Below are 22936 nucleotides of genomic sequence, written 5' to 3' on the forward strand. Positions count from 1 at the left end.
TCTCAGTTCATTTAACAAGCCCCTCGACCCCCCAGCACCCGCCTCCCCGTTCCTCAGCGGCCCGCCTCTCCTCAGGGGTCCTGTATCCCCCGGGGGCGGCGACTGACGACGCTCATAAGGCGAGAAACGGCTCCCTAAGCCGCTCGCTGGGTCCCTCTCTCCCCACAATGCACCGGGGCCAGCAGGAAGGCCGCTCCGACCCCTAATTTTCCCGCGAATTCAGTTCAAAGAGGCGGCCGGGCCCGCGATCGGCAGCGCGCACGGGCCAACCAAGCCGCGCCTCCGCGAGAAGCGCCTCCGCGTGACTGACGGGGGAATCCGCGGGCCAACAGGCTGGGCGGCCGGGCGGCGCGCGCTCCCGCCGGCCAATCAGAGCGCCGGGCGGGGGAAGTGGGCGGAGCGAGGCCAGGCTAGGGTGAGCGGTCTCCCGAGCGGAGCGGGGCTCTCAGGAGGAGACACTTTTTTTTCCTCCCTCCTTCCCTCCTCTCCTCCTCCCTTCCCTTCCCCTCTCCTCCCCTCTCTCCTCCTTCCCCCCTCGGTCCGCCGGAGCCTGCTGGGGCGAGCGGTTGGTATTGCCGGCGCTTACTCTCCGGGGCCGCCCGGCGGGTAGCTGGCGGGGGGAGGAGGCAGGAACCGCGATGGCGCCTCAGAAGCACGGCGGTGGGGGAGGGGGCGGCTCGGGGCCCAGCGCGGGGTCCGGGGGAGGCGGCTTCGGGGGTTCGGCGGCGGTGGCGGCGGCGACGGCGTCGGGCGGCAAATCCAGCGGCGGGGGCTGTGGAGGCGGCGGCAGTTACTCGGCCTCCTCCTCCTCCTCCGTGGCGGCAGCGGCGGGGGCCGCGGTGTTACCGGTGAAGAAGCCGAAAATGGAGCACGTCCAGGCTGACCACGAGCTTTTCCTCCAGGCCTTTGAGAGTGAGTGTGATGAAGGCTTTGAGGGCAGGAATCCCCACTCTTGCAGCGTTAGGGGGCCGGGACACTCGTGCTGGGACCCCCTTCCTCACCGGTAGTCGGTTTGATTCGGGAGTGGAGGGCGAAATTGAGGGGGCCGTTCCGCCTTCCGGGGTTACGGCTCGAGGGGGCCCGAAGTCTAGGGCCTTTGGGGGAGGTGGACTAGGGGGTCCAGGTGAGGTTCGTGCCTCCCCGAAGATTTACACGCGAGCTGAGGCATGGGGCCCCGCGTTGAGAGCAGGCTGCTTTTTAGGTGGGGAGGTCACAGTTGGACTGTACAGTTGGATTTACCGTCAGATCTCAGGACTAGTTCTTGCTTTCTTTCATGCCTTCCGTACTATAGAAGTACAAGGCTGTCGGTTGTAGGTTTAGAGGAGCAAAATTAAGCCTGTGAAGAGAGGAGTGCAGTAAAATCGACCAAATTGTCATTAGTCTGAAATGCCTTCGCACTAACTTGGTGCATTAACATGGCACCTTTTGATGCTCTACACCTTTAACATCTTTCCACCCGTTTCATGGGTACGTAAACTGAGACAGGCAGTGTTTAAGCATCTTATTTCTCTCTAGACGATTTCGGAATTCTGCCCGTTTGTAGTTGTCTTAATTTCGGGCCATTTTCTGATGTCAGTTTCTGTTTTTAAGGTCTGTTTGGAGGGCAGAGCTACGACTTAATTTGGGAAGGGGGGCAAGGTGTCTGGAAAGAAACAATAGAATATATAAGAAATGTCATGACTATGAGTAATCTGAACTGTTCTTTAATGAATATTACATCCTGATTGTTTTCCTCTTTGCTTTTGTACGGATGTTGTAATTTGGATGACCTTTAATAGCTAGATATCTTACAGAGACTTGAATAAACTCAGCTCTACCACTCAATGTCTTTATTTACAATTTTTTTGTGGCATATGTTAAGGGCATGGTATCAGCTGTTCTTGGAAAGATGTATTACGTTAATACCCTTCTTTCATTCTCTCTCATTAGTGCTTCATGAAATTCTAATTGGAATTTAATACAAGGAATTTCGGGTTTTATTGAAATTAGTATTGAACCTGCTTGAGAAAGATTCACATTATTCTAGCGTTTGCTCAATATACTTTCAGAAATCTGGAGAGGCTTTCAGTTGGAAATAATGGTGGAGAACTAAAGCACAGTGATGACAGTAAACATACACGTTTGCAGCCTTTCTAAAACATCTCATCTCCTTTTAGTTTATTTGCAACTAAACTAACTGAAGATTAAGTGGAAATTTAAAAAATTCTGTCTAAATGTTGTGAGAAGACAAATCCTGCAAGAAAGTTTTAGCTGTTTTGCTCTTTTGATGAGTCTACTTTAGAGAGATGAACTGTCATTAAGAGTTAGATATGGTCACAAAACAACTTGATTCTTCTCTAATATTAATCTTAGTTTCTGAGAAGTTTATATGCTTTGATGTATTTACCAATATAGTTAGTCATATTAGGTCATTTTTATACTGCTTTATTTAAAGAAACATAATACTAACAGGTCATTAATGTACCTGGTATTATGGTACTTGTATATAAAATATTTTCTATCTGTAACCTAAGTCCTTTATAACAAGATTTTAACTAAACAGCATTAAAAACACTCTGGGAATCTGTTACTTTAAAAATATGTGTTGAGGTAGTATTTACATACTGAGGTAATATTTACACTGAGCAAAATAGAAACTTGAACTATAACTAGCAATATTCATCGAAAATTTTAGCTAACTTATGTCTTGGATTTCACTTTGATTATATCTGTATTAGGACATCTATCGAGGTAACGGTTTTATTCCATTTCGGCTGACTACTGTACAGACTTTTGAAAAGACCAGTTAAAAAGTGAACATTTTATTTTGTTATTTGGCTTCAATAAAGAGTTCTTTTACTGAATCCAACTACCTCATTTTAGCTACTTTTTAGAAGTAGATAGGTTATAAATAGTTTAAATTAACTAAGTTAAATGAATGTAACTGCTTCTTTTCAGTTCTGCATACAGACTGGTTTTAAAATAGCTACCTTAGAAATGCAAGGTTTAAGAACTAGATTGTAGAGAAACTTTAAAGTAAATGTAGATGCGTTTTGTGAATGTATGCTGTATATTGAATGTCTTTTGATCTAATTGTGCATACTTATTTTCTTGATGTAAATATTCACTACATAGTTTCACTAATAGGTTATTGGTTTATATTGGTTATAACATGGGCTGGGTTGGTATTTTCTTAACAACTTAAGTATGAGTAAATTTAGATAACTTTGGATTTTGTTTCTGTTACCTAGAACCAACGCAGATCTATAGGTTTCTTCGAACGCGAAATCTTATAGCGGTAAGTAATCAACAAAATTTACTGATATTATTTTTTTCCTAGAATTTCATCTATTTAATTTTAATATTTTAACTTTTTTTATAGCCAATATTTTTGCATAGAACTCTTACTTACATGTCTCATCGAAACTCCAGAACAAACATCAAAAGGTACATTTTATGAATCTTATTTCAAGTTGTTCAAACCATGTTAAAATTTTGTTTTAAAGTATGATTTCTACTGAAAGATTAAATATGAAAACTGAGGTGAAAGAGTGAATTGGTTGCAAAGTGATTTTTAATAGTATCATTTTTGTAAATCCCAGTTGATTGCCAGTTTTTTCCTAACAAATGATTTGGTAGTGGAGTAAATGAAGTGATTTTACTGACTAATTTTTTTACTCTGTGCTAATAGTTATTTTCAAGTTTGGTAGAAGTTGAGGATTTAAATATTTACTAACGGGCTCATGGGAATTATCTTTGATACATAAATTTAACAGTTAATGTCTGAATATTTCTTATATGTTCTAACAATAAAGAATTCACTTCTATGATGATAGGTTCAGAAAGTCTCATTTTATATCTTTGGTGGTTGTCTTATTAAAAGGGAAATACTTTTGAAGTCAGTAGGAGGAATGTCTTTAAAAATTTCTTAATCCTAATCACCTAGTCTTAAAGTGGAATCTGAAGGTGTCAGAGAGCTTGTTTTTGCTTTGTAACATTTAACCATATATAATTATAGAATGGTAGTTTCTTGTTCTGCACCCATGATTATTTACTGAGCATATCAAGTGAAGAACTTTAAATTTAAAGGAGAGAACCTCTACTAAGCATTTGGTATTGTTATAGTCTTGACTTTGTAAAACCATTAAGCTTTTCAGTAAACTTTGAAACTAAACTCCTTTGGAGACTCCTACTGGTTATTAAATAAGCACCGCGTTTTTTACAGCGAGACATAGTTTAGCTTTGTAGATATATCTAGATGTATTTTTGAAGGATTGAAATGTTACAACTCTTTGTCATCTGGTAATCTTTCTGAATAGAGAGAGAGAGAGAGAGAGAGAGAGCGAGCGCGCGCGAGCGCGCGCGCATTGCATTTAACGGGTGAAACCTGCCAGGTGCCTAAATAACTAGGAAGAAGGTGATGGATTAGGCAGCAGAATTATGTCAGCTCTTTACCTGTCTGCTGTATGCCAGGATTCAGGAAACTTTCTCTCTAAAGGACCAGATAGTAAATATTTTAGGCTTTGTGGTCCAGGAAACGGAATTGAGGATATTAGGTAGTATGTAGGTACTTATACAAAAAGAGAAAATGAATATCAGCAAATTTTTTTATTGATGAAATTCAAAACATAATAATTGAGTGCAGTGTTTCCTTTTTTTTTTCTTTTCTTTTTTTTTGGTGGTGGTGGGGGGTGGTTGCTGTGCAGCTTTTGGGATCTTAGTTCCCTGACCAGGGATTGAACCTCGGCCCTGGCAGTGAGAGCGCCAAGTCCTAACCACTAGAGCCAGGGAGTACAGTGTTTTGTAATATGTGCCTACTAGTGAGAAATGTGGGATTCTTTTATTTTTTCGGGGTGGGGTGGGAGGGATAACATTTAGCTTAATTGGGATTTAGAGTTAGTATTCTCTGTTATCAAATCACTTGCAAATGTTTTATCTGTAAAAACCATTCTTAGGTCATGAGCTGTGCAGAAACAGACAGCAGCCTGGATTTGGCCGATGGTCCATAATTTGCAGACCCTTGATTTACTCTATAAAACTAGGAGAATTTGATTAAGTAGTAAACTTTTTCTTTTAGTTTTTTTTTTTTTTTTTTTTTTTTTTTGCTGTACGCGGGCCTCTCACTGTTGTGGCCTCTCCCGTTGCGGAGCACAGGCTCCATTGCAGGGGGCGCAGGTTCAATCCCTGGTCAGGGAACTCAGATCCTACATGCTGAGGTGCGGCCAAAAAAAATTTTTTTAAGTACTTCAGTTATCATCTAGAATGCTGCCCGGTTTTTTTTTTTTTTTTTTTTTTGCGGTACGCGGACCTCTCACTGTTGTGGCCTCTCCCGTCGCAGAGCACAGGCTCCGGACGTGCAGGCTTAGCGGCCATGGCTCACTGGCCCAGCCGCTCCGCGGCATGTGGGATCTTCCCAGACCGGGGCACGAACCTGTGTCCCCTGCATCGGCAGGCGGACTCAACCACTGCGCCACCAGGGAAGCCCCCGATTTTAATTTTAAAGTGATAAAGTGTTTTCAGAATAAATTTGAGTTTAATCCATAAGTGGATTAAAAAATATACATCATATTTGTTTATTAGACTATTTGACTGCCTCATTGTGGGATACATTTCTGTTGTCTGCTAATGAGTGGAGGCAATTTTAAAAGCATGGCAGTAGAAATGAACTTTCTTAATTTAGTACCCCTTAGGTAAAAAATTGTCCTTTGGGACAGTTCCGAAGCAGTTTGCCAGCCAAGAAACATATACATTACATTTAGTTTACTTCTGTGTAAAAATGCGTTAGGAATCACTTAATTCTTTTGTTGTATGCCTGGCGTATATAAGACAATAAGACTGATTTTTAACAAATTATGCTACAACTTAATATCTTCAAATGAGCGCTGTCCTTTTCAAAGTACTTGGTGAATTTGGAAGGTGATGAATTCAGCCCAGTGATAGTAGTCTTTGTTCCAAATGTTTTTGGAACTGCTTTTACAGAATTGCTTTTAGTACAATACCTTTGCTCAGAATGTTTTTGGAACTCCTTTTGTGCTGTTACACAATAACATAATATTCATTGTTGGAGTACATTTATCACTCCTTTTGAAGTTGTAGAAGCAGGTGTAACATTAAATCTGATAATATTTGTTAAACTTGCCTTTTACTTTAGTTGCACTTCATAGAGGTATTCACATTCTGTAGGCTGACACTACACTGGCACAGTGGAAATACTGGTGAGGACAACGGCATCTTTTATTGAATCCATTTTAGTAGGTTTTATGTAAGCTGTTTCTGAATCCTCCCCAAAAAATTTCTTGAATTTTAAGAATATTCTCCTTTATGATGACCTTTTTGATAACTATTTCCCTTGTTAAATCTGAGCTACAGTAGCAGTACCTTTCTAAAGAAACAAATACTTGGTGTTGGGAGGTGGGGCTGCTTTTATGTAGTTGCCTATACAGTTTGTTTTTCCTAAGGAATGCTGGGTTACCTGTATGATCTATTCAAATGGTTGTTAATATTCAGTTTTCCTATGTACAACTCCATAAAGTTGGAAGAGGTGAACCTTGTGACCTACAGTCTTAACTTTTCTTCCTACAGACAGGGTTTCTTCTTAATCATTACACAAAGATAAACATATTATTCTAAAAAGTTTTCAGTAACTTTACAACCCTCCTCAGTAGTACATTTCAGTATTTATACTGAAAAGTTCTTTGTAACTAGCCTAAAAGAATCCTACATTTTTCTTCTTTCTTCTCTCTTATCTATGGAGATTGAAAATGTATTGCCTGCCATCCTTCATAAAGAACTCCTTACTATGCTTTATTGGGTGAGACTTTGATATTGAGGTTTTCAGTAACTCTAAAGGTAAAGAGAGAAGCTTTTTTATAAAAAAGATCTTTTGTTAATGGAGGCTATTTATTCACCTGAAATATAGATCATATCAATTCTGCTCTTCCTATCAGTGTTTTACTACAATATGTTTACATTAACATTTCTCTACTGATAATTTTTATTATAGTAGTTGAGTACAATAGCTGTTTTTGAGGAATGAGCATATTAGTAATTTCTAATATCTGAATTCAAAATTTACGAGAATACATGAATCTTTCCAAGTTCTAAATTTGAAGAAAATATATGAGTATAAATAGAAATATTTGTTTCCAGTTAACATATATGGGTCTAGTCTTTCAGCTTCTAGAAAATGTATATAGTAGAGCACCTTAAGAACTAAGATGAGGCTTGTTTTAGAATCCATTCATTCTTAAATTGCTTGCTAGGTGTGTGGTTATTCTTAATATAAGCTTCTATTTTATTGGAAATTACTTTTTTCTCTTAAAGTTGTTAAGTTAAAAGCTGCTAATTTTGTTATGATTTGATGGGTATGTCCTTTAAACTTCAAATTTTTTTCATGATGGTGACAACCATCTCTTTAAAATGACATACTTAACTTTAGCCATTGCTGCTAATCTTTGAGTGTGTTTTACTAACTTCATATTTGTTCTATGGAATATCCATATTTGTCAGGTTACTTAATGGAAATATGAGTGTTTCAAAATATACATAATTTGCATTTGTTTGGCTCAGTCCAACAAATGCTTGAACACCTACCAAGTATAAGGCAATATGCCAAGCACTATGTGGCTTTCCTTGAAGAAAACAAATCTCTGCCCTTCAGGAGCTAGTAATCTAGTAGAAATAAAATATTTATGCAAGTTTCACATTTAGGAGACTAAATGTCAAAATAAATGTAAACCAAGTGCCATAGGTAGGGAAAAATCACTCTGATTTGGGAATAATTACAAAAGGTTTCATGGAAAAGTTAGCATTTGAGATGGGACTTGAAGGCTTGTTTGCTGTATTACAACATACACTGTCTCGATAGTATTCATTGTTATGGCTAACCATCCCATAATTTATCTTATTATAAATAAAACCAGATCTCCAGCTTGCCTATTATAGTGACAATAAAGTGTAATCTGTTTGTTTTTCCCAGTTGAGAAGTGATTATTTTGTTTATCTGTTTCTTCCAGGAAAACATTTAAAGTTGATGATATGTTATCAAAAGTAGAGAAAATGAAAGGAGAGCAAGAATCTCATAGGTAAGATAACCTATAAGTTTACATTAAGTGACATACTTGAGGAAAGAGGAAAAAGTACAGAGATCATTTTCCTAGTGATCACCTCAATATTGTAAGGAGTTAGAATGAACCTTAGATGTCAGTTGGTCCAAACTCATACACAAATCAGGGATTACTTCTTCTGTAGCATCCCTGGCAGAGAATCAGTTCTTAAGCTTCATCTTGAATATCTCTAATGCTGGGAACTCACTGTTTTCTAAGGCAGTTCTGTTCATTATTGTTTTTCTCTACCACCAATTTCTTGCATTCTGAATCAAAGTTTCTGTAACTTCTGTAGTTAGTATTAATCCTACTACCTCATCTAAAGAATGATGGAGACTCATTTTTTATGGAATACTCAATGTATACGCTAGGTGCTGTGCCAGGTGCTTCACAACATCACATCTCTTCTAAGTAATCATCTACAATTCTGAGAGAGGCTCTCTCTCTTTTTTTCCCATCTTGTCCTTGCTCTTATTTACATCTTTCAGGCAAAATATTCTTAACTTTAGTTTATATTTGAAATATGTTTATCACATGATAGTTTCAGAAACCTGGCCCTTTGGATGGAATCTTATTGTCTGTTTTCACATGTGTTACCCAGAACTAATCCCTAAATGTTCTGACTAGTCTAATATCTGCCTAGGCTACACAGTATGCTTCCATTCCTCGACAGTATGCTTCTATTTATTGTTTCATATGTAAACTAAAGAAAGTTGAATATTATTCTAAAGAGAAACAGAGACTTGGGTGGTCTTTGTTTATTCATTGACTACTTTTAGGAAGAATGTAGAACTAAAAATACTAGATTAAAAAAAATGGAATTGGGAAAATTGCCACATGGATTTTTCTTTTTCTCTTGAAGTTTTAAATCATATCTTACCAATTTAGATAGGATGTACACTGACTTAATGATGCTTCATTTATACTTTCTCATTTTTGTGACTAGTATAAGATATCATTTTTCAATTGCTTTTATTTTAAGTTCACCTTTTCAATTAGGTTATTTTGTTACTGGAATTTTTTTATTGCATTTAAAAATTTTTATATCAGTATTCGCAGTCTTGTAGAACTGAAGTGTAATTTATATTTCCATATCTAGGCAATCTTGATTTGTCAATAAACTTTGATAGTCCATTCCCAAATCTTTACCTAATCTATTATTGCCCAAGGAATACCTTACAATACAGGTTTATAAAGACTGGGAATATTCCTAGCGCGTGCCCTCTCTATTCTTTGCTTGAATTTCTATTCCAGATCGTTGGCTGTTCACCTACCCTGGACAGAGCTTTTGGGATCCTCAGGGCCTTTTTAACTTAAAGTATAAAGCTGTAGTCAGAGCCTGACCTGACATCCTCACTTCTTTTCTCATAAACACCTTAATAGTTTGCCCTCCAGGTCTTTCAGGGCTCATGTGAGAAGGAAGAATGAACCAAGAAGAAAACTTGACCCTTTTCTTCATCTTCCCCATCAGGGTTCCACCTTCATCACTGCTAAACCTTACTACTATCTCATTGTGACACTGGCTTTGATAAATATTACAGAACTTCCTTTATAGTGTGTGTTGTGAGGAAGATAGATTATACTGGTCAATTCTCTCTGAATAATCACTCACCCAATAATTATATTTCTTTTGACCCAATGGGTTCAATAGCTAGGCCAGTACTATAACAGGGGTATTGTTAACCAACTCACAGAAACATCAGAGGGTTGCATAGAATTCCTGCTTGTAATTTTGAAAAACAACTTTTTCATTCTCTAGGATCTAGCTGGGACCAGTGAGTTGGTCATTTCAACACCCAAGATCTTTTTTTTTTTTTTTTTTTTGAAACAGACCTAACTCTGTTGGAGCTGACCATGCTTATTTAATACCCAGTGAGGCACTTTAGGCCCAGGAGGTACTGAGTTACTGTACTAGGTGCTTCAACCACCCCCTCCGGCCCCCATCTTTATGAATGTCTCATTGTTGCTCCCCGAGTCACTAAAGTTAATTGAGAAATTGCTTCATTTTAAGTTTACCCCCAAGGCCCTATATTATTAAATTTCTTCAGTGTATTTCTCATCTCAGATTAGGCATAATTGGTTTAGTAGACCAATAGGTCTACTAAACTTATCACATAGGATTGTAAGTTCTTCTCTGGACACCAGTATATAATGCCAGCATTTTAAAACTTTACTTGTAAAATCTATGGGCAAATTCTCTGAGAGAACAAAATAAACCTTCGTTGTTCCATGTCGTTAATTAGTAGACATTAAAATCTTTAATCATATACAAAAAGGTATTTCCATCTATATTTTTATTCTTTACCATCTCAAACATAGATATCTTGTTCAGTTTAATTGGATCCTGGGTCTGTTCAGTAGCTACTATCTGGATATCTTCCACTGGAACTCATGTTCTTTTAGTACTTCCACAGTTTTAATGTCTCCACTCTCAAACCCAATGTATTTCATTCTCAGAGTTCCAGGAGAATATCAAGATACCCCAAATTTCTGTAGTACTACAGCCCAAAGCTTAGAACAGTCAAATGCCTGACCTGTTTATGACAGTTGTAGTGACTTATAAACAAAACCAAATTCCTGGCATTGTCTGTGCAAAATAAAGTTGGTGTCCCAGGATCTTTTTTGTGTTTTATACTCTAGATCTATATTTGTCTTACTTGTCGCAGATAATGGCAGAAATTTATTAGGGGAAGGAGCTGATAGAAAAAAGAAACATGGGACATTTCATGGTTTTCACTTCTTTAAGGTATCCATTTGTGACAGTAGACCAGAATTGCATTTGTAACCTTAAAACTCAACCATAACACCCACCAACTATGAAGATTGTTTCTTTTCTTGAACAGTGGCTTCTGAAAACTCCACAGCAATTAGCAAATTTTAGAAATTCATAGTGTTCACACTATTTGACCAGGTTTTTCACATAGTCTAGTGACTAGACCTCTAGTCTCCAGGTTTTTCCTAATCTTTCTCCTTGCTCTTTTGGTGTGGTTATGTATATTTAAAATATCTTTATTTTCTTTTTAGAATTTCTGATATAATGCCTTATATTCTATCTTCTCCGTCTCTTGTTTCTGGCATGCCAATATATTGTGGGTTTTGAATTTATTTGGAGTTTTGACCAAGCACCATGGTTTATTGGTATAAATCTCTGATCTTTCTGTAGTTCTCTGTTCTAGCAGGATCCCAGGGGGTCTCTTGGGCTATTTATCCTACCAATTTTGGAATTCTCTAGTCATATCTCTTCTAAGTGCATCTCCACTGACTGAAAGGTATCATGAAAAGATTCCCAAATTGGAATTGCTTCCAAAAGTATTTCCTGTGGTCAAATTAGAAGCATTTCCACTTAATCATTTTCTGTTCCTGGTCCACTGTTAGTAGCTGGAGAAATCCCCTCCAAAGGTAACTGAACTAGAACATCTACTAGATATATTTTCAAACCTATGTTTTTAGTAGGTTGATAAGGTAAAGTACCTTTCATCAGTTTTTGTTGTTGTTATTACAACCTAAACTTTTGAATTAGTAATCTTCCTTTATCATCTTTTTGTACTGTAACAAAATCTGGGATTTTTTTCTGGGATTCCCATTTCCTTAGTGTACCATGTCCCAGACACTATACTAAGTCCTAGGGGATATAATGATGAGCAAAACAGATGAAGACCTTGCCTGTATGGAACTTAACGGCATTTAGGAGAAAAAGACATAATTGTATAATAAATATAATTATAAAATAAGTGCTGGGAAAGAAAAGTACACATAGGGAAACTGTGGGTGTATAAAGCAGGAGACTCAGCTCTTGTTTGAGAGTTGGATTTGGAAATAGTGATGTTCAGTGAGGGCTTCCCTGAAGAAATGAGCTTAAATTTGAAACATGAATATAGGAGTAAAATGGGGATAGAGGGTGAGCAAATAGGTGATTCTTGATAAAGGGAATATTATACATAACCTCATTTGAGGCCAGAGTCGCTGACTAGAGAGAGTAGGGAGAGTGACATTTGATGAGGCTAGAGCAGATGGCCATGACCAGATAATGCAGAGCCTCGTAGGCTATTTAAGGATGTTGGTCTTTATCCTAAGAAAGCCATAAATTATTTTAAATAGATATATTGCATTAATGGGGTTTCCCTAGCCACCTCTTTTGTAGATTTAGCTGCATTTTTAAAACTTCAAGCTGCTTCGTAAGTTGATTGTCTTTTCCACCATAATAAGATCTGATGTCTTCCTCTCTCCCCTTTCTCTTTTTTTTTTTAACAGTTCCGTCTTGATTGTCAGTTTTGAAGTTGTTTTCAAATCAGCATCTTTTCAAACTTAAGTTTTGTTCGTTTTTCAGAATCTGGGCCATAGATTTCTTTGTACATACCTACTCCTGAAGATGCCTTATCATTCACCACTGAACGCATAGGCTTCTTAAAATCTAAGTATTTAAGAACAAATTTTTTTCCCCAAAACAATCATATCTCTATTGACTTTCTTTTTTACTGAATGCAGTGGCTGTTTTTTTCACTCTTAAAGAAAATAAACATCTTTTAGAAACAGCTCGATACATACAGTGTTCAGTGTGAAGCAATATACTAATAAGAACACTAGTTATCTTAACATTTACAGTTTTCATATATATTATGTATATGTATACATATATACACTATATAATGAGGCCAGATAGGAACAAATTTTTAAAATGTTCCTTCTTGTATAATCTTTGGCTTTACAATAATCCCTTTATGTTCTGTCTACGATACTTCTGGGAGGTGATTCATTTTTATGTAATGGACTCCCACCCCTCATTCAACTTTATCTTCTCACTGCAAAGTGTTCTCATCCTTAGGTCTGAACCTGGAAAGAGACATTGGATTCCAGAATAATGGGCTTGATGCAGTCACCAATTCCTCAGCTTTATAATACATCATAGCATGAAATGTAATAGTGTAGATGCCAAATAGCTTATCATCACACTTGGGCTATTTTGAGGTGATACCGCCATGACCCTAGAAATGAAGCCTTACACCTGCCACTATCAGATTAATGTGTACAAATTCAAGGCACTAATCTTGGTTTCTTTCCTGCATAAAAATGTTTGTCCTTCTGTGGGATCTGGCTGTTCTTAAAATTTGAGTTTCCTCTCATCTCAAAATGTTAGTCCCTTATGAATTTAAATTTACTTAACCTTATTCTGCAGACTTCTTTAGAATTGTCAGGTACTTGTGTTTAGAATCTTATCCCCAAATTTCACATTCCCCCTCTAGTTTCCTATTGCCATATTGCTTGCTTCCTAAGATACAGATAGGGAACACATCACAAAGATGAACCAAATCCTTATCTGATATCTTACCTTGATCATCTAAGCTAGATCCTTTGCTGCCTAAAACTAAATAGGCCTGACCATGTTTCTTCTTCTCTTCTTCTGATCCAGTTTAACCAGTTAAAATGTGGACACGGTAGCCACAAGAGAGGGAAGAGGGTAAATCAAAGGGAAAGAAAACTGCCCTTTTTCCTTGGACTCAGCCATCAATTAGGCCTCACTGTTACATTTTATTCTAGGTACATACCAAGAGTGTTTACTTTTAGGAAGGGAAGGAGGAGGGGAAATTATGCATAGCAAATCACATTCCCGTTTGTTTTTTAAGTTGGTTAATTGAAATTTGGAATTCCTTTTCTCAAAGAAACGTTATAATGGTGGCTGAATGTGCTTGCCATCTTATTTAACTTATAATGTAGCAATTAAAACTGTCTCAGACCATCCTTTGGTGACCTTTTTGTTTGTTTTTAATTTCCAGTCTTTTGTAGATGGATACTTTTGTAAATGTACTGATCACATACTTGGATGTTACGGCAATGTTAAATTTTTATGAAAGTGGTTAAAGTCTTATTCTCAACTTCTTGCCTTGTTGTGGAATGGTAACAGTTTCCCGAATGACCTCAGTTTGCAGACCACGTTTTGAATAACACTAATTTAAAATATTTTCTGGGGTAGATCAATGCAAGGTATTTCTGTCATTTCACAGCTGGAACTTAGAATCACATTCCCTATAAAAACAATGTAAATAATATTATAAGTACTACAGTATAATGGGTCCTGATCCCTGAACTTAAAAATCTTATTACTCTAGGGAGGACATCATTATCCTTTTGAAAATCACTTGTTGAGTGCCTTTCTGTAAGACACTGCTAGGTGCTAAGGACACTGATATGTCAAAAGAGAATGTGTGTGAAAAAATTGTGACAAAAAAGTGGTAAATACAAGTGTTTGTAAAGGAAATTAAGCTCTGGGATGTTTGGGGATGGGTCTTTGTAGAAGAGGGAGAGGGTTTTGTGTGTGTGTGTGTGGTACGCGGGCCTCTCACTGTTGTGGCCTTTCCCGTTGCGGAGCGCAGGCTCAGCAGCCATGGCTCACAGGCCCAGCCGCTCCGCGGCATGTGGGATCCTCCTGGACCGGGGCACGAACCCATGTCCCCTGCCTCGGCAGGCGGACTCTCAACCACTCCGCCACCAGGGAAGCCCAAGGGAGAGGGTATTTTGATGGATTGTTTAGTATTTTATCCAAGCCTCACAATCTTGAGAGAGGTTATCTCCTCATTTTATAGATATCAGGTCACAGCTAATACCTGGAGCCAGAATTCAAGCTTGGATTTTGTCATCCTATTCTACTTTCCTATATATGGCTTTAGTAGAGGTAAAAAAGGAACGGGAACCGTATTACAGACAGCAGTTAGACAAAAGATTTCGCAGTTTGGGACCCATTAGAAAATTGTAGAAAGGAATGATTCATTCGAAATCATTTTAAGAAAATTTACCTGGCCTTAGTATGTAGGTTTAACTGAAGCAACTAAGAATAGGATAGACTGGTTGTGACTAATGGATTATCTTCTAACATGGAAAATGTAGAATATTTCTTTCAGTTTTGTTTTGGAGTTTCACCAATTCTGCATTGTAGGTTACATTTATGGAACAGTTTTGATAGGAAAATGCTAATTATCTTTTAGTAAAATGGCACGTAGATTTCATAGATGGTAGATATACTTTTTAAAAATCAACTTTGGGTATAATTAACATTCAATAAAATACACTCACCGTAAGTATATAGTTTGAGTTTTGACAAATGTATGCATTCGCACAAGCATAACCACAATTAAGATATAGAACATTTTCATTACCTTGAAAAAGTCCTTTGAGCTCCTTTACAGTTGATCCCCTTAGTGTACTTTTTTTTTTTTTTTTTGCGGTACGCGGGCCTCTCACTGTTGTGGCCTCTCCCGTTGCGGAGCACAGGCTCTGGACGCGCAGGCTCAGCGGCCATGGCTCATGGGACCAGCCGCTCCGCGGCATGTGGGATCTTCCCAGACCGGGGCACGAACCCGTGTCCCCTGCATCGGCAGGCGGACTCTCAACCACTGCGCCACCAGGGAAGCCCTGTACTTTTGTTTTTGAAGTATAAATTTATATGCATTCCAATTCACTCTTTGGTGTATAGTTCTGATGCATTCAATCAGGTAACAGCCACTACAATTAAGATAAACCCTACAGATTCTCTCATGCCCCATTTATAGTCAACTCCCCACTCCCGCTGTGTTTTTGAAACGTATCTGATATGTGTCAGAAAGTAATATACATGAATTACCTGTTTTCAAGAATCCCATTTTATTTTTCTTGATACTTAAGTTATAGTTGCTATTCTTAGTTTTTCCTTTCTGTGTTTATGCTTTCTAACTCTGCTTGGACCCTTACACTTCTACTCCACCATAGTCATTTTGTTCTCTACTGATACCCTAGCATACTTTTCTTAGTACTGTTCTAGAAATGCCCTTCAGGACCTCCACCCTGTAGTTTTTTTAGCATACACTTTCATAGATTACCTCACTAAGAAAATAGAGGCATCCTCACATCTTCTGTTGAAATATCTCACTTACCTCCTGTTTCTCTAAGAAGAAGAAGAGTCCTGGGCAAAGTTACAAAGCTAACCTCTTTATAATATGTCCTCATTTCCAGTCATTACTTGTTCCTTAACGCTCTCTTGCCTCAAAGTCTTTATATAACTCTTCCCCTCTGATTATAAGAATGTGTAGATTGTCACCATCATTTTAAAAAAAACAAAAACATACCCTTTATTGATCCCTATTGCCCTTTTACTGCTATTTACTTTGATTCTTTAGTCAATTTCTTGAGTAAAAGTACTGCTTCCCTTTTCCCAACATCTGTTCTGGAAAGTTATGAATGGCTCCTGATCACGAGATAGATTTCTCTTTTTCCAGTTTAAAGGTACTACAAAAGCCTGTTGATGTTTTTGTTTATTCTAGCCCAACTTAATAGTTTTCCCATTGGTAGTAAATATTTTTCAAAACAAAAGGATCATTATAGTTTATGCTTCCTTTTCATTGCTTCTAAAACTAAAAGTGAAAATGACAAGTTGAAACAGTAAATTACAAATCTATAGCAGATTTGTGATTGTATATTTCATCCCTAATTGAAGTAGAAGGTGATGGTTCTGCATCATTTGTTAGGAGGTTGAAATTCCTGGCTTGAAAATACTCAAACACTTTTGCCTGGATTCAGCTACCGTTTTGACGGGTGGGAAGGGAAAACCTGTCCCCATTTTATAGGTAGAACACTAAAGCACAGTAAATTATCTTGCCTCTTATTTGGTGGTCTGTTTTTTTCTGCCTTGCTTCTTTGGTGTTTTTGTTTTTATTTGTGTGTGTGTGTGTGTACGTGTGTTTTTAATGTGTATAAACACAGTTTTGGATGTCATACTTAACAGGGAGAGCATGGGGTCATGGGCTTGAACAGAGTTAAGAATTAGACAGCCAAATATTTATAAATTAGCTGAAGTAGCTTTGCTTTCAGTGTTATATTTTACAGTTTAGGTTATTTTTATTATAGAATATTAAAGTGATAAAATTTTTTTGTTCTGTTTAGCTTGTCAGCTCATCTGCAGCTTACATTTACTGGTTTCTTCCACAAAAATGGTATGTACTTAAACATATTGGCATTCTTACAACAAAACACCTTTGTGACTGAAAAATAAAATTGCGTGTAAATTCATAAAATTATATTTAATGGAAAAGATGGTGATGTTGATAATTTAATTTCTCTTTAGTGGATTTCTCCAACAGTTTCAATTATTGCTTTATTTGGTCAATGGTGGGATATGGAGGAGGTAACTTGCAACTCATTAAACTTTAAAAGTAGTAGTTCTTAAATTTTAGTGTGTGTAGAAACATTTTGACAGTTTGTTTGAAATACGTATACCTGGACCCTACAGGGACTCAGATCTAGCAGGGTTTTGGTGGAGCTTAGGAGTCTGCATTTTAATAAAGCACCAAGGTAATTCAGAAGTACGTTGTCTGAGGAACAGGTTTTAAGAAACTCTGGCTTTAAAAAAAGAATGTGAAAAAAAAAAAAGAATGTGTCAATATATATGTGTGTAACTGAGTCACTTTGCTGTACAGCAGAGGTTGGCACAATATTGTAAATCAACTACACTTAAATAAAAAAAATAAATAAGAAACTCTGCCTTAAAAGTTTTTAAAAATTGTAAGTAGACTTTATACATAAGGTTGTGTTCATCGCCTGGTTTTCTTATTGCTGTCTTGCTGTCTATTTAAGTTTTAAGTAGATTTTTAAATTATTAAAATAATCAGTGCTGTGTGGGATCATTCTTGCGAAGGTAAACGTTAGCTTCATCTGGCTCATATCTAAATAGATGAAATGCCAGCTCTTACCGCTCAACCGTACCTTTTAGGGCTCTAAGTATTGCAGTTTTAAAAACGGTGTGTAACATTATCTTACCCAACTCAGAGCCATCATCTTTCCAAAGATCGTAAGTAGAAAATAATGGGAAGGACTTGTAATGAAATTAAATTTCTTAGATTTTTTATTTCCAACATTTTTCGAACTTTAAATTATAAAGACTTATGATGAGAATTGTAGTTAATTGCCTTAGAACCTGGAATAGGTGAAGAGTCTCCTGAGTAGAACCCTTTTCTGCATAAACATTTTGAGTTTTTTTTGGTTTGTTTTTTGTTTTTTTTGCGGTACGCAGGCCTCTCACTGCTGTGGCCTCTCCTGTTGCGGAGCACAGGCTCCGGATGCGCAGGCTCAGCAGCCATGGCTCACGGGCCCAGCCGCTCCGCGGCACGTGGGATCCTCCCGGACTGGGGCACAAACCCGCGTCCCCTGCATCGGCAGGCGGACTCCCAACCACTAAGCCACCAGGGAAGCCCTTGAGTATTTTTTTAATACAATAATAAAACAACTGAAACAACCACTGCTACCAATGGGATATATCAATGTGTTAGATATTATATAAAGAAAATTATATAGTCTTAAATGTTACTTCATTAAAAGAGGTGAAAACGTACTGGGTAAAGTTTCAGTTGGTTTCAGAGTGGATAAAATGCCTCTAGGCTTGTCCATGTTCAATTTGTGTGTGTATCCTTTAATAATCATGTAGTGGAATAAAACCTTTATAAGAAACAGGTCAGGTTGGTCATCCTTGGTATTGTTTAGTAAGAAACAAAGTTTAATAATAAGCAGAATGGTTATATTAGAACAGTTTGATAACTAATCAGGTTTTTAATGTAAGAAATTTGAAGTCTGGTCATATCTGTATTAGCGGTTAATGTAACTTTACTTCTAGTTTTGCCTTATATCTGTTCTATTTTTTTATATAGAAGTAACCTCAGTAGCATTTTCATGTTTTTTTCCCTCCTAAATCATTTATAATCATCTTGTAGAGTTCATATTTCTAATCATTCATCATACTTGGTCTTCTGTGATACTTAAAAAGTACATGAACTCTAATACTTTAGAAGCTTATAATTTGAATTTTATAGGTTTGTTAGCCCTTTGTTCTCAGGGGCTTCTATAAAACATATAAATTATTAATCACTGAAATCATTATGCATATTAATCGAATAATATTTACTAATTAATATTATTTGATTAATTAATAGTAATTAAATTTACTTGAATTAATTAGTTGAAATTAACTGGAACATGTACGATAAACTTTTTTCCCATCTACATGACAAAAAAGTTCAAAAATTGCACAAATTCACTTGAACTTTATTTTCTTGATATTACTGAAGTAAATGAGAAAGTAAACTCTGTTGATACTTCTATTTCCAGAAAATAATTTCCCATTATAACTTTGAAATTAGTGGAAGTTGGAAAGAAGCAGATATATTGCCTCCCTTGTCTATTCAAGGTATATTCGTAGTTTTTTTTTTTTTAAGAAATCAGGATAGAAAAGCAACATCACAATCCCTAAAATATGATTATTTTTTCTTTTGTTTTTAAATGAAGACTTTTGTTTAGCAATTACTACTTGAGACTGCTTAGATTGAATACACAAAGATTATTAGGGTACTATTTTCATGGTGAGTATTGTTCAGAGAGTATTTTTGTTACTGCATTTTAGATATTTGGTTATTTTATGGTATATTAAATTATTTTTATTCTGGATGCAACTTTCAAGAGACTGATTGAAATGTATTTTATGTATACACCCTGAGTAAGAAGAATGTTTTCAAGTAGAAAGAAGTATTGTCCAAAATCTCAGAACAAAAATTATTTTATTTCTGTATATGTTTATGGATTTATCTATAATATATAGAGAACTATATAGAAGTACATAGTAGTTCGATATATTAGGAACTTGATGAATGAATGATTAAATATTTAAGTTTTTTGGACTATTAATGCCTTTGGGATTAAAGACAAGCTGTAGGGAAGTATTCTGGAACCTTAATTTGCAGAAGCCTTTGTTAGTTCATTGATATAGAGAATATAGACTATTACTTTAAAATTAAATTTCCTAAACATTATAAACCAAAAGATTTCCCTAGGTAGTAAATAATATCTTGATTTTTGCTATCCCATTTAGGCATGTAAGTTTTATGTTTAATATTTTTTGAAAACTTTTTAAAATCCCTTTGGTTGTAAGTTTTGATCAAATCAAAGAGCCTTTTAGTGGGCTTCCCTGGTGGCACAGTGGTAGAGAGTCCGCCTGCCGATGCAGGGGACACAGGTTCGTGCCCGGTCCGGGAAGATCCCACATTCTGCGGAGCAGCTGGGCCCGTGAGCCATGGCCACTGAGCCTGCGCGTCCGGAGCCTGTGCTCCGCAACAGGAGAGGCCACAACAGTGAGAGGCCCACGTACCGCAAAAACAAAAAGAACAAAACAACAACAACAAAAAGAGCCTTTTAGTTTAAATATCTGAGCATTCAAAATGAAATGAAATATGTAAAATAGTAACCAGTTCAATTTAAATGTATCTTAAACTAAATGATTTTTCTAATAGATTTTAGAAGAAGGAAAAAAAATTTTTAATGTTTATTTTGTGTGTTAACCTCTCCTGAACTATTTCATTTGTGCTTTCTACTAAGAAGCCTTAACTGTATTTGTCAAATTTGAAACTGATTTTGGGAAAAAGGAACGAGTAAACTTCTGAGAAGACTTCATTATAGGAAGTCTTTTTTGTAAATTCTCAGACTTCTTAGGAAAATGAATACTATTTTTTAAAAATAGATTTTAATCACTTCTTGGCCTTTTGGCTAAGATCAGGTGTAAAATAGATTTTAAAGTATTGATTTTCTATTTAGATAAGCCATCACAAAATTCAGAAAATGAACAAAATTCTGTTACCCTGGAAGTCCTGCTTGTGAAAGTCTGCCACAAAAAAAGAAAGGTAATGTATAGGATGATACTGGTAGATGAAATGGAATAATTTTTTTCATTGAATATGTTTATGCATATATATTGTTTATGCATATAAACCTTAAAAGCTTTTAAATATGTTGATGGCTGAATTGTAAAACTGATAACCTCTTTTGCCAACCTCCCATATCTTCATGTTTTTTCTAATCTGCCTATAGGTATCTGCATAAAACTTTCTGTTACAGGAGTATGACAGTGAAGGGAAGAAGCTATCTTTTAGCATCTTAGGACATAAATTCAGTTGCTTCCTGCCACTCCAGTCTCTTAGCTTATTTGTTTTAGCTATTTGTACACATTAATGTTTTAAATAAGGGCTAAGAGAGAGTTTTTCCCAAAAGGATTATCTTGTAACACTACTCTCAGGCAAAGAAATTTCTGTTTCTAGCATTATCAGCCATTAACTTATAAATATATTGCTTCAAATTTTTATTTATAAGATGAAATCATTTCACCATGGAAACAAGTATTATGGTGGTTAAATTTCCTGGGCAACCCACCAAAGCCAACAGATATACTTTTAGTAGCCTTAAGTCCTTGGGTATTTTAAGAATGGGCGGGAATTCCCTGGCGGTCCAGTGGTTAGGATTTCATGCTCCCACTGCAGGGGGCCGGGGCTCGATCCCTGGTCGGGGAAGTAAAATTCCACAAGCCATGTGGTGAGACCAAAAAAAAAAATGGAATGACCTGTATAGAGGTTCTGATTGCTCATGCTTTTCCAAAATCAATCACAGTAAGGTGATATGGTGAAAACTGTGCTAGAGCGTTGGTATGGAATAGACCAAGGTGATGGGAGACAGCAGTGTAAGTATTAAAAACTCTATAAAGTTAGTTAGTAATACTCCATGCTCCCACCCAACCCCCATACACAACAAGTAGTGATGTGAAAATTCAAGATAATACTATTATTTAGGCAAAAAAATGTGCCTGTAACTATAGTATGGTCCTTTTTGTGTTAAAAAAAATAATAGGCGTAAATGTTTTCTTCAAAGGATATATACAACCAATTGCTAATATTAGTCTTCTCTGGAGTATAAGACCTGGGGGATGGAGGAGACTTTTATTTTTCTCATTTTATATTCTTGTAGAGCAGAATTTTAAGACCATAGCATGTATTCTGTTTGTTTTTAAAAAGAAGTTACCCAAAATAATGTACTATATTTTCTTGTTAAAAAGGTCTTCTGCATCTTGCAATTTTTCAGCTTTGCTCTTTCAGCGTAACTCTAGTTATAGAATTACAGAATATTACTCATAAGATGATTAATGTTACTTCTTATAAACAATATATTTAAATATATGGATTTACTGTTTCTCAGTGTTGTTGATAATGGGGTTATTGTAATAATCTTTTTTCATTTCTAACAGTCCTATGAGTCATTTTGTTAAAATAGAATGTTTAAGGGGAAAAGATTAATTTACATGAGTTGTAATATTTTAAGTATGGTTTTAGTTCTATATTTCTAACTTAAAACTTTCAGATGACCATCAGCTAAATATTAGATATACTATTATATCATTATTTTTATTATATTGAGGATATCCTCAATTGTGCTATTATTTGAAAGATAGTTGATCCAGATTTTCTTTTTGCTTCATCACAATTTTCAGACATATGGTTAGAATTTTAGCATGCCATTTGGAAATCATGGCCTATACCATATTTCCTATAGCTGTGATTAGAGGTTTTATTGTAATTCTTACAATTGCATATGCATAAATAAATATAATAATCTTTGCCTTTGCAGGATGTAAGTTGTCCAATAAGGCAAGTTCCTACAGGTAAAAAGCAGGTGCCTTTGAATCCTGACCTCAATCAAACAAAACCTGGAAATTTCCCGTCCCTTGCAGTTTCCAGTAATGAATTTGAACCTAGTAACAGCCATATGGTGAAGTCTTACTCATTGCTATTTAGAGTGACTCGTCCAGGAAGAAGAGAGTTTAATGGAATGATTAATGGAGAAACCAATGAAAATATTGGTAATTTTTATTTTAATAATTTTACTAGATTTTGTTGTTGGAGATTATTAAGGTGATCAGTGAAAATGATTGAACTAATACATCTTCGTAGTATTCATAATTGTGTACAGAATATTTCTTTTTTTAGTTATCTTCATAATTATTTAGAAGGAAAAATGGTGCAGAA

General features: G+C 36.5%; 1 protein-coding gene across 2 annotated transcripts in view; it reads left to right on the forward strand.

Annotated features, from left to right (window-relative positions):
• The first annotated feature begins 414 nt into the window (after positions 1-414).
• Positions 415-22936, forward strand: part of SUZ12 (SUZ12 polycomb repressive complex 2 subunit) — a 39214-nt gene continuing 16692 nt past the window's right edge. The window contains exons 1-7 of one of the 2 annotated variants that reach the window (XM_060135876.1): positions 415-912; positions 3231-3277; positions 3362-3426; positions 7995-8063; positions 16992-17041; positions 20682-20767; positions 22539-22770. In XM_060135876.1, the coding sequence (XP_059991859.1) occupies positions 639-912; positions 3231-3277; positions 3362-3426; positions 7995-8063; positions 16992-17041; positions 20682-20767; positions 22539-22770 (823 nt within the window). In that variant the 5' untranslated portion in view covers positions 415-638. Of the gene's footprint in view, positions 913-3230; positions 3278-3361; positions 3427-7994; positions 8064-16991; positions 17042-20681; positions 20768-22538; positions 22771-22936 lie in introns of those variants that run through there. The other variant, XM_060135877.1, reaches the window with a different exon arrangement.

The sequence above is a fragment of the Lagenorhynchus albirostris genome, chromosome 20 (assembly GCF_949774975.1).
Source record: "Lagenorhynchus albirostris chromosome 20, mLagAlb1.1, whole genome shotgun sequence".
Classification (NCBI taxonomy): Eukaryota; Metazoa; Chordata; class Mammalia; order Artiodactyla; family Delphinidae; genus Lagenorhynchus; species Lagenorhynchus albirostris.